This window comes from Pundamilia nyererei, unplaced genomic scaffold, assembly GCF_000239375.1.
Source record: "Pundamilia nyererei isolate P.nyererei 1_Seehausen unplaced genomic scaffold, PunNye1.0 scaffold00084, whole genome shotgun sequence".
In the NCBI taxonomy this organism is placed as follows: domain Eukaryota; kingdom Metazoa; phylum Chordata; class Actinopteri; order Cichliformes; family Cichlidae; genus Pundamilia; species Pundamilia nyererei.
The window spans coordinates 2,630,231-2,643,206 of NW_005187485.1; the positions used below are offsets into that span (position 1 = coordinate 2,630,231).

General features: G+C 40.8%; 2 protein-coding genes across 3 annotated transcripts; one reads left to right on the top strand and one right to left on the bottom strand.

The window, feature by feature from the left end:
• The first annotated feature begins 5,924 nt into the window (after positions 1-5,924).
• sgk2b (serum/glucocorticoid regulated kinase 2b) lies at positions 5,925-10,237 on the top strand. 2 transcript variants are annotated; one of them, XM_005738593.2, is made up of 12 exons: positions 5,925-6,216; positions 6,529-6,604; positions 6,702-6,771; positions 6,880-6,905; positions 7,132-7,189; positions 8,236-8,319; positions 8,410-8,538; positions 8,670-8,782; positions 9,103-9,322; positions 9,412-9,567; positions 9,646-9,735; positions 9,816-10,237. In XM_005738593.2, the coding sequence occupies exons 1-12, from the start codon at positions 6,150-6,152 to the stop codon at positions 9,975-9,977; spliced, it is 1,251 nt and encodes a 416-aa protein (XP_005738650.1). In that variant the 5' UTR covers positions 5,925-6,149; the 3' UTR covers positions 9,978-10,237. The 2 variants fall into 2 exon arrangements, with proteins under 2 accessions (XP_005738650.1, XP_005738649.1); XM_005738592.2 differs by having other exon boundaries at positions 5,927-6,216; positions 8,407-8,538.
• Positions 10,238-10,239: 2 nt separating this feature from the next.
• LOC102203169 (transmembrane protein 244-like) lies at positions 10,240-12,928 on the bottom strand. Its single transcript, XM_005738594.1, has 6 exons — positions 12,690-12,928; positions 12,188-12,273; positions 11,217-11,290; positions 11,007-11,132; positions 10,871-10,915; positions 10,240-10,778 (listed from the first exon to the last, which is right to left on the bottom strand). Exons 1-6 carry the CDS (start codon positions 12,720-12,722, stop codon positions 10,684-10,686), a joined length of 459 nt encoding a protein of 152 aa, XP_005738651.1. The 5' UTR covers positions 12,723-12,928; the 3' UTR covers positions 10,240-10,683.
• Between the last annotated feature and the right edge of the window lie 48 nt (positions 12,929-12,976).

Genomic DNA, 12,976 nt, shown 5'->3' on the forward strand with positions numbered 1-12,976 from the left:
ATATATATATTACTCTGGATTCTTTAGGTAATAATTTTCTCAGAATGATAAAAAAATGAAAGAAAGAAATGTTAACTGGCCTGTATTTGTATAGCGCTTTACTTAGTCCCTAAGGACCCCAAAGCGCTTTACACATTCAGTCATCCACACACTTGCAAGCTACATTGTAGCCACAGCCACCCTGGGGCGCACTGACAGAGGCGAGGCTGCCAGACACTAGCGCCACCGGGCCCTCTGACTACCACCTGCAGGCAACGAGTGAAGTGTCTTGCCCAAGGACACAACGACTGAGCTGGGGCTCGAACCGGCAACCTTCCGATTACAAAGCGAACGCCAAACTCTTGAGCCACTATCACCCCTTGAAAAGGTGGTATACGATTGAGAAATAGATAGATTAATAAATCAAGCTCTAAATGTAAAACAATGCAGAGCTTAATAAGTCAACATTAACGAACTCATGCAGGTGGTCTCACGCATGGGCATGAATGTTATTTGTTTGTTTTCCAGGGTGGAATGATTGTACGGTATCTTTAATTATGTTAAAAAATAAAAATGTTTCAGTTAATTTCGGATTTTCTGTAATCCACACATGTCAAAAGATATATACACAGGCTTTAATACATACACAGACTCAAATCTTTTTATAAGCGGTGCTGAAGGTTCTACAGTATCTTTTAAGCTGATGAGCCCATGACCTATTAACTTCTCATTAGTTATTGACATGATTGACTATCATCAGAATCAGAATCAGAATACTTTATTGATTCCTGGGGGAAATTATTTTTTGTTACAGTGCTCCATTATAAACCAACTATAACAGTTAGTTTGTATTTGCCAACATAAAAAAGGATTTGTTTGACAGCCATCGCTAGAATGACCAATACTCTGAACAATGTGAAACTTCAAGGATCTCGTCAAAGATCTAAGAAGGAGAATTATGGATTTACACAAGTTGTGAAGGTCTCTTGGAGCCATTTCTAAACATCTACACATTCCAGGATCATCAGTGTAACTACAGGCGTCCAACAAAGAATGGCCACGCATCATACTGATGTCTTCATAAGTTTATTTCTTTCTCTGTTATTCTCTTCAGCCACCGTGAAAATGTGTGCGCCTCTTGGACCACATGCAGAATAACATTAATGTTGTGGCTGTAGCCGCATCTGTAGCTCTGTATCCATGCTAGTTCTGACCCACAATGCCATGGTTGTGCTCTCAGCCAAACTCTGGCCATGTGACCATTACAAACACCTCCTCATACAAATTTTACAGCACTTTACATCTTTAACAAACCCTTATTTTGTAACCTCATATTATAGACAAGTAATTTAATAAATGCTACACTTTTATCATCTTATTCAATAAATTTTAACCCTTTCCAACAAATAAATGAATTAAATTAAACATGAATCTATTACAGAAACATATAAAACAAACACCTTTATTGTAACTGTCTCAGGGACAGTTACAATCAGTTCAAATAATTGTTATTTTGATGTGTCAAGCGTCACTGTCCAAAGTGAAGAGCGTTTTACACCACCGTGGACTGAGAGGATGTCAACCAAAATACAAGCCAAATTCCAAGCTCCAAATTTTAAACCTTCAAGCTTGACTGAAATGTTTAGCTTCCTGCATAGACCATCCATCCAAATGCCTTCTGAAGGAAAGTATAACGGTCAGACCAGATAAAGCTTGAGCTTGTCTGATCATAATACCTTGAGGCATGTTTGGAGAGGTAAAGGTGAGGCTTTCAAACCTATGAGCGCTGTACCAGCTGTCAAGCATGGTGGTGGTAGCACCATGATCAGGGGCTGTTTTGCTGTCAGTGATACTGGTGCACTGCACAAAGCGGTTGGAATAATAAAGAAGGAGCATTGCCTTCAAATTATTCAGCTTCACCTTAAATCAATAGATAGATTGTTGAAACTTGGACAGTTAAAGGACAATGATCCCAAACACACATCAATACTGGTTTTGGAATCGATAAAACGGGCTAACTTTAAGCTTTTGAAATGGCCTTCCCAAAGTCCCGACTTCAACCTTATTGAAAATTTGTGGGTCGTTTAAAAGCTGGGTTTGTGCCAGGAAATGAACTCAATGAACCAATTCTGCCAAGAAGAGTGGTCAAACAATGGGGGTATATGTATATATCTGACCCTGTGTGAATAATTTGAACCTTTGTGAATTTGGGAAAATCCAAAATAAATCCAGACTTATGGGCCCAACTTTTGCTTCTTGTAAGTTATTAAAGCTTTGCAATCATTCCACCCTGGAAGAAGAGCTATTACGGTCCCTCTGCGTTAGGTTCTTGGTTTAGAGTTTTTTGTTTGTCCATTATTTTCTTTTCGGTTTTGCAAAGTTATTGAAGTTCATTTTCTCTATTATTTTATAGTTTGTTATAGTGTTATTTTGTATTTCCTTGTGCCTAAGTTTTGTTATGTCCTCATGTAAATAGTAAATGGCCTGTATTTGTATAGCGCCTTACTAGTCCCTAAGGACCCCAAGGCGCTTTACACATCCAGTCATCCACACACACAGGTGATGGCAAGCTACATTGTAGCCACAGCCACCCTGGGACGCACTGACAGAGGCGAGGCTACTGGACACTGGCACCACCAGGCCCTCTGACCACCACCAGTAGGCAACAGTCTTGCCAAAGGACACAATGACCGAGACTGTCCAAGCCGGGGCTCGAACCGGCAACCTTCAGATTACAAGGCGAACGCCCAACTCTTGAGCCACGATCACCCCATGTTTAGTATAGGTTCCTTATCTTTTAGCCTCATGTTCTTAGGTTAGAGGACTCTGGGTTTATTAGTTCCTGTTAGCATTCCTGTTCTGTTCCTTCAATCTCATCGTTGTGTTAGTTATTTTTGTCTTCCTTGTTCCTATGTTTATTTGTGTAAAGTTAATCCCATTTCCCCATTCAGTTGTCTTCCCTCCTGTTTTATTTTGGTAAGCGCTGCTCTGTGTTTGTGTTTTTTTACTTCCCTGTCTCATTTGGTTAGCTGCCTGGAGCTGTGTTCCCTACCTGCTCCCACTTCCCTCATTACCTTTTGTATAAATTAACCCAGTCTCTCCTTTTCTTTTCTCAAGGTTCAAAGAAATCATTAAGAGACCAGAGTTGTTATGACATTCATACCACAATGACTGGATGTAAATTTCTAACTGTAACTGTATGTATATTCATTGTAAATTTATATTTACATTGTGTCCACTTTTGGTACATTTGTCATACAGCATGTGGCAAGCTGACTTAACCTAAAATTAACAGATGTTCAGTGTTGTACTAAAGAGCAAATGCCAAGGAGAAAACCAAGGGAAAATGTACTCAAATACACTTTAGGAAACACAACTTACTCCCACAACTTATTCCCAAGTTACAGGCATATGCCTGTTTTAACTTGTTATCTGGTTTCATGATCACCTGGCTTCACGGTTCCATTGCTTCACAGAGACCCTCCTCTGTTCAGTTGGGCAGGCTGATCTGGAGTCTGTGCTGTGGGCTTACGCACTTTTAGGACTGCTTTTGGAGTGCTGAGATGTGTGACCTGCGTTCAGTGTGACCTGGAAAGGTAAAACCAGCTCTGACCAGTTCCGATGCCGTCAGAGTGATGGGACAAGAGGTTTCAGACTGAGGGCAGTCCATCAGACCAGCATAGACTGGTTCACTTTGGGGTGACAGGGTTTCTAGCTTTCCCCTTCCTCCCCCCACCCCACAGGAAACCTCCCCCTGTTGCTATCCCAGGATCAACTTTCTGTAACAGCAACCAAGACACCCTGTACCAGTTCTACTCCGAACCCCACGGCTCCAAATTTAGACACTGGAGACAGAGGGACAAACTCGAAGTTATTTCAGTATCTGAACTTCATGTCCCATTTAATTCACACCCTCTTATTCTCATTGCTGACACGACTCTTTTGATCTTTTCCATCTGGTAACTGTACACTGTGGGATTTATTAAATCATCTCACAAGTACTACAGTGTAGCATACCATGTAAAGATTTCTCACTTTTAAATTTCTTCTATCATCTCTTTCTAATCTCTCTGCCTCTTCCATAAGAATTTGTTTACCACAACCTGTGCCAGACCCACCTGGTTGCTATTTCCATTCATTATATAATTTCGTGTTCATATCAATTTAGATTATGTAATTCAGACAGGAGGATTTGAATTTCACACAGCCTCAGTATGTAAATCATATCTGGAACAAGCAGATACTATGAATGTGAAATGGGTTTGATCAGATATCACAAGCATAAAACTCTTTAACGACATAGCAGGCCTTGCCAGTTTTTTCAGACATCCAGCAGCCACGAGACAGAATGACCGACTTGCCATGTGTTGGAAAGCTACCATGATACTGGGGTATAGTTTCCCTGAGCTACTATATGTTGAAAAGGAAACCGAGGGCAACTATTCCGCTCTCATAAAAAATTATGTCTCTGAGTAAAAGCCCTTCTGGAGTAACATGAACCAGTTTGTTCACAGTTTAACTGCCATTATTTATCCTATTCTAAATACAGTATCAACACTGTTGCAGTACTAGTGTTGTCACCCACTCTATGACATGCTGGTGGTTTCTAAATGTTGGTGGCTGGAATTTCTTAGGAAGCTTCCATACAGCAGTAAATGGGATCATAAAAAAATTGTTACAAGTTACTAAAAAGTTCCCTTGACATCACCACATGGGCCCTGCAGGGTCAGCCTGAGAGCGCACGATTCCCCTGTGCTGCATTCAAGTGCCAGGAGCTTATTTTGACAGCATGTTATTTGGACAAAAATACTGGGCCACCGACATATTACACTTAGAGTTTCTTGTGAGAGAATTTTCAAGATTTTGGAGTATGTTTGGAGGAATCTTTGGACGTTCATTATTCAGAGGAGCATTTGTGAGGTCAGATGCTGATGTTGGTCCTGGACCACATTCTCCTCTTTGGATCATGTTAAAGGTATTCATTTGGGTTGAGGTCACAGCCTGTGTGGGCGAATAATATTCTTCAAGACCAGACTCATCCACTCATTTATGGAGCACCCGGGTACAGTCGTGCTGGAAGGGAAAAAACCTTCTCCCCAAACTGTTCCCACCAAGTTGGAGGCAGAGGATTGTTCACGTTCAAGATTTCCCTTCAGCAGATACTCACCCCCAGAAAAACAATCCCACAGCATTATTTAATCCAGCGATTAAGAGGCATGACCCAATACTTTTGTACATCAGCAGTATTAATATGTAACGTAACACCAGCTGACATATGTGGATATTAACAACTCAGTAAAGGGTTTACATTTAATTTTTAGCCATTAAAAAAGTCCATTCTTGATATCAACAATTAACTTCTTGTTAGTGAAAAATACCCATTCGAGGCATCAGTAACTTCATTCAAAATAAAGCTATAATTCCATGTTGGCTAATTTGTGGTAAGTTAACTGCATTTGGGACTATTAGCTACATGTAAAGCACTGCTTACTTTATAGTCAGAGTTTGTCTTTCGCTTTGTTTGTTAGACATAATGGTGACACGTCTGAAATGGGGTTGTTGATCTGAAATGGAAAATCTCCTTTAAACATTATGAAAAACAGTTATAGACCTCTGTAATTTTTGTTTTTACTAATAAAAGTTAAGAATTTATTGACTATTAATAGATAATAAAGAAAACTGTAGTTTAGTTTTTGGTTTACTGGAATTCTAATGTTAAAAAAAATGATTTACAAATGACTTACAGATATATTTTCCACTGGTGACTTCTAACAAGTCAGCAGACCGTTTAAACGTTAAAAGGCTTTGGTGTACGCTTATGCAATCTAATGCAGGAACGAGAGTCCCAGATGCTGCCGAGGAAAAATGAAACATGCTGCTGGCCAGTGGCTTGTCGTAACTTACGGTTGTCCACGCGTAATATAATTTGGATATCTCCGAGGGCACTTGAACGCAGCTTCACTGGTATTCAGCGTCTCCCCTGCGTCACCGGTCCTTAAACTGAACGGCAGGTCAGGGGCGACGTGAGACAAGTAGGGCACCTCAGAGAAGGACAGTCCACCCGTGTGCCTTCAGCAGCAGCTACCTGCGCTCTGCTCCTCAGATATTTTCTTTTTTAATTTTAATTTTTCAAGTTAAACCAGCTGGTCGTTTTTTCTTTTCTTTTCCAGATGACCGTGTCTCAAGAAAGGCCCATGACCTATGCCAAGATGAAAGGCCTTGTCTCGTTTCTCTCAGGTAAGAACATTAAATATAAATGTTTAAGATAAGCTTTACTTTACCTGTGATCTTAAAGCAAGCTCGTGTATAACATCTAATATAAAGATAAAAGCTAAAGAGGCCAAAAGAGAGTAATTAGTCATTACTGCATAAAATACCACAATGTTAAAATTATTTATCTTGGCTTGAAAGGTTCAGAAAGTCTCCATATAATTAGAGAAGTTTGATCACTTGAGAGAAGTGCGGTGATAAAGTGACACCAACCTTCTGCTGAGTAAATACAGCTGTTGACCTCTTATGTAAGGGACTAACCCTCTTCCTGTGCTACAGCTCTGCTCAAGGGGAAGAAAGTGGGCTTCAGTGACTTCTTGCACAAATTTGTTTCCAGTCAGCACCTCTGCCAACAGTAAGTTGGCAACAGTCATTTTTTCACAGCTTTTTTCCTTCGTGTTGAACCTCATAAAACAAACCCTCATATTCTGTGTCCGATCTCCCGATTGAAGCCTGGACACTGAGAAAATCCTGCAGAGACAAAGCAAACCGGGGAGAGGGAAGGAGGAGAAATCTACTTTGGTGAGTTCAGAGAGAAGACTTTTTTTTAAAGTCTTTGCTGAGTGTTGACAGAAGATGAAACTTGAGCTGACCTCCTGACCGTCTTGTCCCTCTATGTCTTTTCCTCAGAGCTCCACGAACACAGAAACCTCACAGTAAGTCATTTTCTCCCTTTACATCGGGAAATATTTCGTCTATGTTGTCAATGATGCACAATCTGGACTTAATAAAGTGGCCAGAAGGCTTTTTTCTCATTCATGAGCTTCACCAGAGGCAACCTGAGAGTTATTTCTTATCATGCATTCACATCCAATTATTATGCATGACTTATTTGTACTCGGACGTGCATTATTAACTGTTTTCTGCTGTTGTATTAACCAGGATGAAGCCATCAGACTTCGACTACCTCAAAGTCATCGGCAGAGGAAGCTTTGGAAAGGTGGGGGAAAAAAATCCTCAGCACCTACCCCCCTGACCCCCCTTTAAGACAGCCGAAACATGAGGATTTGTTGTTGTTCAGTAGAGGAGAGATCCACAGCGAATTCTCAGCACAGAAAAAAACATTTAGACTCTGTTAAAACCTGCTTTTAAATCAGTTTTACACCCACTCCAAGTGACCAGCTTTAAGCATCAGTGCACCAAACAAGCACTGGTACCCTGGATGTTAATTTCTGGCAAATATTCGGTGGTCATATCATGATATCAGAGAGGTGGCTGGTCAAAAACAAGTTACAGCTTTAGGAATCGCTCATTTCCCAACCGTGATCCATTCTGTGGGAAAAATACTTTTCTAACATAGTCACAAATCTAACTCGTTGCTGTAAAACAGCTGGTTGCAGTTTTTTTTACTGTCATTTTTTTTATTACTTACAAACAAACAGAAAACACCTACATGCACTCACAAACAACCTGGATTGCCTCGTCTCTGCAGTTTGTTCATGTAACATCAATATTTCAGTCCTCGCCCTGTCTCTGACACATAAACACACATAAACACAGTCCATTTCTTTCTTTTCTCTAGACATCGTACTTCTTGAATTCTTATCTGATGAGTCAACAGCTCCAGGACATTTTTTTTTTTCACTCACTAATTTCAGCTAGTTGTTTTGTGTTTGTGGGTCTGGCTCGTACCATCTCAATATTTCCTCTCATATGATGAAATTAGAGCACTATACATGACCTAGATATGTCATAATTTTTAAGAATAAACAAATGAGCACGCTTCCAAAAATATTTAATACCAGAACAAAGCCAAAAAACACAAGAATTACTTACTCTTACTACTCTACACTGTCTTCAGCTTGGCTGTGTTATAGGTAAAAATGTACCAGCTGTGTTGTAGTTTTTACAGTTTGTAAAATGTGTTTTTCTGATGCTGACGGGGTCAGATGGGAACTTTTTTTCCCCAGATTTGGTTGACCTTGTAAGTTGCTGTGTTTGAGGTTGGTGCTGTGAGATTAAATGTGAAAATTCAAACTTTTACAGGTGCTGCTGGCAAGACATAGAAAACAAAGGGGTTATTATGCCGTGAAAGTGCTCCAGAAACAGTTGATTGTCAAGAGGAAAGAGGTAATCTATAGATATCTATCTATCTGTGTATCTGTCTGTCTGTCTGTCTGTCTGTCTATGGATAATGTATGTGTTGTGTCTCTGTAGCAGAAGCATGTGATGGTTGAGAGGAGTGTACTCCTGAAAGGACTACAGCATCCATTCCTGGTGGGACTCCACTTCTCTTTCCAGACACCAAACACTCTCTACTTTGTCCTGGACTATGTCAATGGAGGGGAGGTGAGTGTATAAGATTAAGGAATTCAAAATATTCTGCATTCAGACATTCAGCTGTTTAGTTGTTGTGTACTCTATGAGTTTGTAGAAGTGCAGGTGTTGCTGCTGTGTTGAATTCCTTGCTTTGCTTTCAGCTTTTCTACCACCTGCAGAGAGAGGGGTCATTTCCAGAACCCAGAGCTGCTTTCTATGCTGCAGAGATGGCTGCAGCACTGGGCTACCTCCACTCTCTTAACATCGTCTACAGGTATATATATATATATATATATATGCGTGAAAACACAGCATTAGAAAAGCGGCAGCATAGTCACCCTTCCAAGTTTTTCTTGCCTCTGTGCTCTCTCTCTCTTTCTTTGTGCATGTTTGATTTGAACACGTTCTGCCTGCTTCATTTATTCATGCAGAGAATTCCCAATTAAATTTTCCCACTCAAATCCACCATGTTCTCCGGCGCCACATTAAAAATGAAAGAGTGAGGAAAAGCAATGTGAAGCTAAAGGAAACTAACAAAGAAACGACAGCTAATGTCAGATTTTGCAGGACTCAGTGTTCTTTGTTTTTATGCAGAGACCTGAAACCTGAGAACATCCTGCTGGACAGTGAGGGCCACGTGATGCTGACTGACTTTGGGCTTTGTAAAGAAGGTGTGGCCACAGGTGGGGTCATGCACACCTTCTGTGGCACTCCGGAGTACCTTGCTCCAGAGGTGTTACACGGCCATCCATATAGCCCAGCTGTGGACTGGTGGGGACTCGGCACGGTGGCTTATGAGATGATCTGTGGACTGGTGAGTGCAGGTGCAGTGATCTCTATCCTTTACATCATCAGCATCTTCACCTTAAGCCATCTCCCTCTTCCCCTCCCTCTCTCTCACAGCCTCCATTTTATAGTCGCAGTAAACTGCAAATGTTTCAGAACATCCTTCACGGCCCTCTGCAGCTACGCAGCGACATCTCTAAAGCTGCCTGCTCACTGTTGGAGGGCTTATTGGAAAAAGATGTCTCCAGACGCTTAGGAGCGAGCTGTGACATTGTAAGTGCCCCAGCTAAAAAGAAGAGAAACAGTAATGAAACATGGCCACAGAAGGGTTAACTGTTATTGTGTTTCCAGGCGGAGCTGCAGGAACATCCATTCTTCGCCTCTATCGACTGGGATGACCTCCTGGCCAGAAAAATCAGACCCCCTTTCATCCCAAAAGTGGTACGAGTGAATCAGAAATGAGCTCGACGCACTTTTCTTTTTAACCGAGGGAACATGGCTCACTCCTCTCTCCTCTTCAGGCTGGTCCTTGGGATGTCAGTTACATTGACCCAGCGTTTACACGACAACCTGTACCTGCCTGTGTGAACGACATGTGCCAGGAGGCCGGGGTCAGCGAGGCCTTCCAAGGATTCTCCTACATGAACCCTGTGGAGTACCTGGCAGCAGAGCCGGTTTCATAACAACACCGAATCCTCCGGGGGCGCGTTTGTTCAGTTGCTTCTTTTTTACATCATTAATTTTTAAGTGGGTGTCTATTTTTAAGAACTTGAGCAAAAAGATTTTTATGCTAACAGTGCAACATACTGTATGTTTCATTGGATGTTTTGTTTGTTTGTTTTGTGTTTTTGGCTATTGATGTTAATTCAATATGTGGTCGTGATGATGGAATGGGCTGGTCACTATTTCATCCTCGCTGCTTTAATGCATTATATGAAGCACTCAACAGTTTGGAGTAGATTTATTTTTCAACACTTTGCATTTACAGGATATTAAAATATACCATGTGTACTGCAAAATTCTCATTCTAACATTACATTCACAGCTTACAAGTGCACTCAAAATACTTCACTGGCTGCTTTATTGCTGCATAGTGACAGAGCAAAATACAGAAAGCATCTCCATGCGGTGTTTAGATAAAAACAACAACATGATGCCAGCCTATTGGCAACACTAAAACACAAATTGGACCCCAGCTCCGACTTCACGTGTGGTGTTTTGGTGTCTAATTTTAGTGATGAACAGAAAAAGCCCATCACTGTGGAGAAGCTAATGGGTGTCTTCCCCTCAAAAAAAAAGAGAAAAAAGGAGAGCATCTGTTCTGATCCTTTCTACCTCACTTCACAAGACTGGAACAGTTTGGACACAGGGAGGGTGGCTTTCAGTCTGTCAGTAGATGCTGAAGGAGGCGTAGCTCTGCTCACTCTGGCATGTGAAGTAAGCAATCAACTGACCGTTGCAAATCATCAGAAACAAGCCACTGCCTAGGGAAAAATGAAGAGTGACATATTTGAAACAGCTAACCTCATGAAGTTAAGACTGATAGTAACCGATGAGCTGGCAGTGTTTGTCTTACCTAAAGCCAGCCACCACTGCCACACAGTAGGAAACTCCAACATTACTGCAACATGGAAACAAAACGTGTCATTACACAATGCATTTGGTTATTCAAGCATGCACCTGGGTAGATGCACCGATACATTTCTGCTCACCTAGGCTGGTGATCATTACATGCACCAGTGTGACAGTGAGAGCGTAGTCCCAAACCCGCCTCCTCACCACTGCGGCAAACAGAAGGCCACTGCAAAAGTAGGTGAGCTCCAAGGACAGGAGGTTCACTAGAAAAAAAAAAGAGAAAATAGATTATGTGTATAAAGCTGCCACTCTGTGTCGACAGCATTGCACGCATTAGGTGTGCTCACCCAAGTATTTGGAGTTGGATTCGGTAGGTTCGGTCTTAAAGTCAAAAGGAATCAGTCCATCAAAGTGGTCCAACCTGAGATGAGAGATATGATAAAGTTACAGCAGACAAAACATTAAAGCGCAACCTATAAGTAAATATCTTAAAGTAGAATGACTAGAATAATCTATTAAATGAATATCTTGAATAAAGAAGGATAACCTATAAGTACAATGATCTGTTAGTAAATACCTTAAATAAAGTAAAATGACCAATAAGTAGAATAACCTAAGAGTAAATAGCTTAAATAATGCAGAATGACCTATAAGTAAAGTAGAATATCTTGAGCATAATACGATATGGCGAAACAAAATAGGTCAATAAGTTAAAAATTCCCCAAAAGAAGGAGCTCAAACAGAAAAATTATGAATGCAATAAGTAGAAATTAAAGTAAAATATATAACAGTTTGAATGGAATACAAGAAAACACACCAACAAAAACATAAAAAGAAATATAATACATTAAAGAGACTGTGGAGAAAACTATTACAATAAATGTCATACATTTAAAAAGGATAATAAAAAATACCTTATTAAATGTAGTTAAAGAAAAATAGCATAGCAATGCAGTTTGTAGTCTGTTTGATGTGTGTGATTGGTGTAACTTTTTTTCTCAGATTCTGAGATTAATCTTTGAATTCAGAGAAAAAAGAAATCTCAGAATTCTGAGATTAATGTCAGAATATTTACTTTTTTATTCACAATTCTGACATTAATCTCAAAATTCTGAGGTTAATTTCAGAATAGCCTCACAATTCTGACATTAATTTTAGAATTCAAAGAGATTAATGTCAAAATACTGACTTTTTTATTCAGAATCTTGACATTTGGATTCTGAATATTTGTTGCTATTTATTATAATCATCAATATACTTCCAGTTATTATAGGAGACAAACCCTCCTTTCGATCCCTTGCGCGTGCGTGGCTCTCACCTGAAGGCACCAAAGCAGACGCTCCCGATCATGTAGAAAAGCGAGTAAAATATGAGCAGACACAGCAGCAGGTTGAGGAGCACGGTCTGTTGGGATGGATAGAGAATGGGGCGTAATTTAAAGATTCTTGTCCGTCAACGCTACATATTTTCCATATAACGCAACACGAGCAAACACCACCTAAAGCTGAGGATTGCACTCTCACAGTATTATAGACGCAGATCCCTGCAGTGGGAGGGATATGCGTGGTCTGTAAGCAGGCAGACAGGCAGGCTCTTTTATGTGCTGCAGCCCGACCTGCTGCTGGTTTATAATATATAAGAGGTATGATATACATATTAAACGTGTGTGTTTACATTATATATAAAACAGCCTGTCATAGCCAGCTTATTCTGTTGTTTAACCGCACATAATTCCCACTTTCGGTCCACGGCTCACAGAAACGCCTGAAAATCCACAGGACAGTCGGATAATCACACAGCACACGATTTCCCCATCTTACCTTCGAGTCGACCGCTCTGCCTTTGAATGCCATCTCATGGTTTCCCTTTAATGCTTTATTCCCAAATAACGTGGGCTGCAGCAGGCTGCACGACCTCGGTTAAATCCCCCAGCTCTCCTCCTAACAAAGTGGACTCCTACCACCACCTAGCGGCCAACAGGAGACGCGGAGCAGCGCCGCCGCTTTTACAGCCCAGCTGAACTCGTTTCACCTCGTATCAGGGCGGCCTTTTTTTATTTGTTTTTAACTGAAAAAAATAAAGACTTTCCTCTGTATGTGCCACTTGT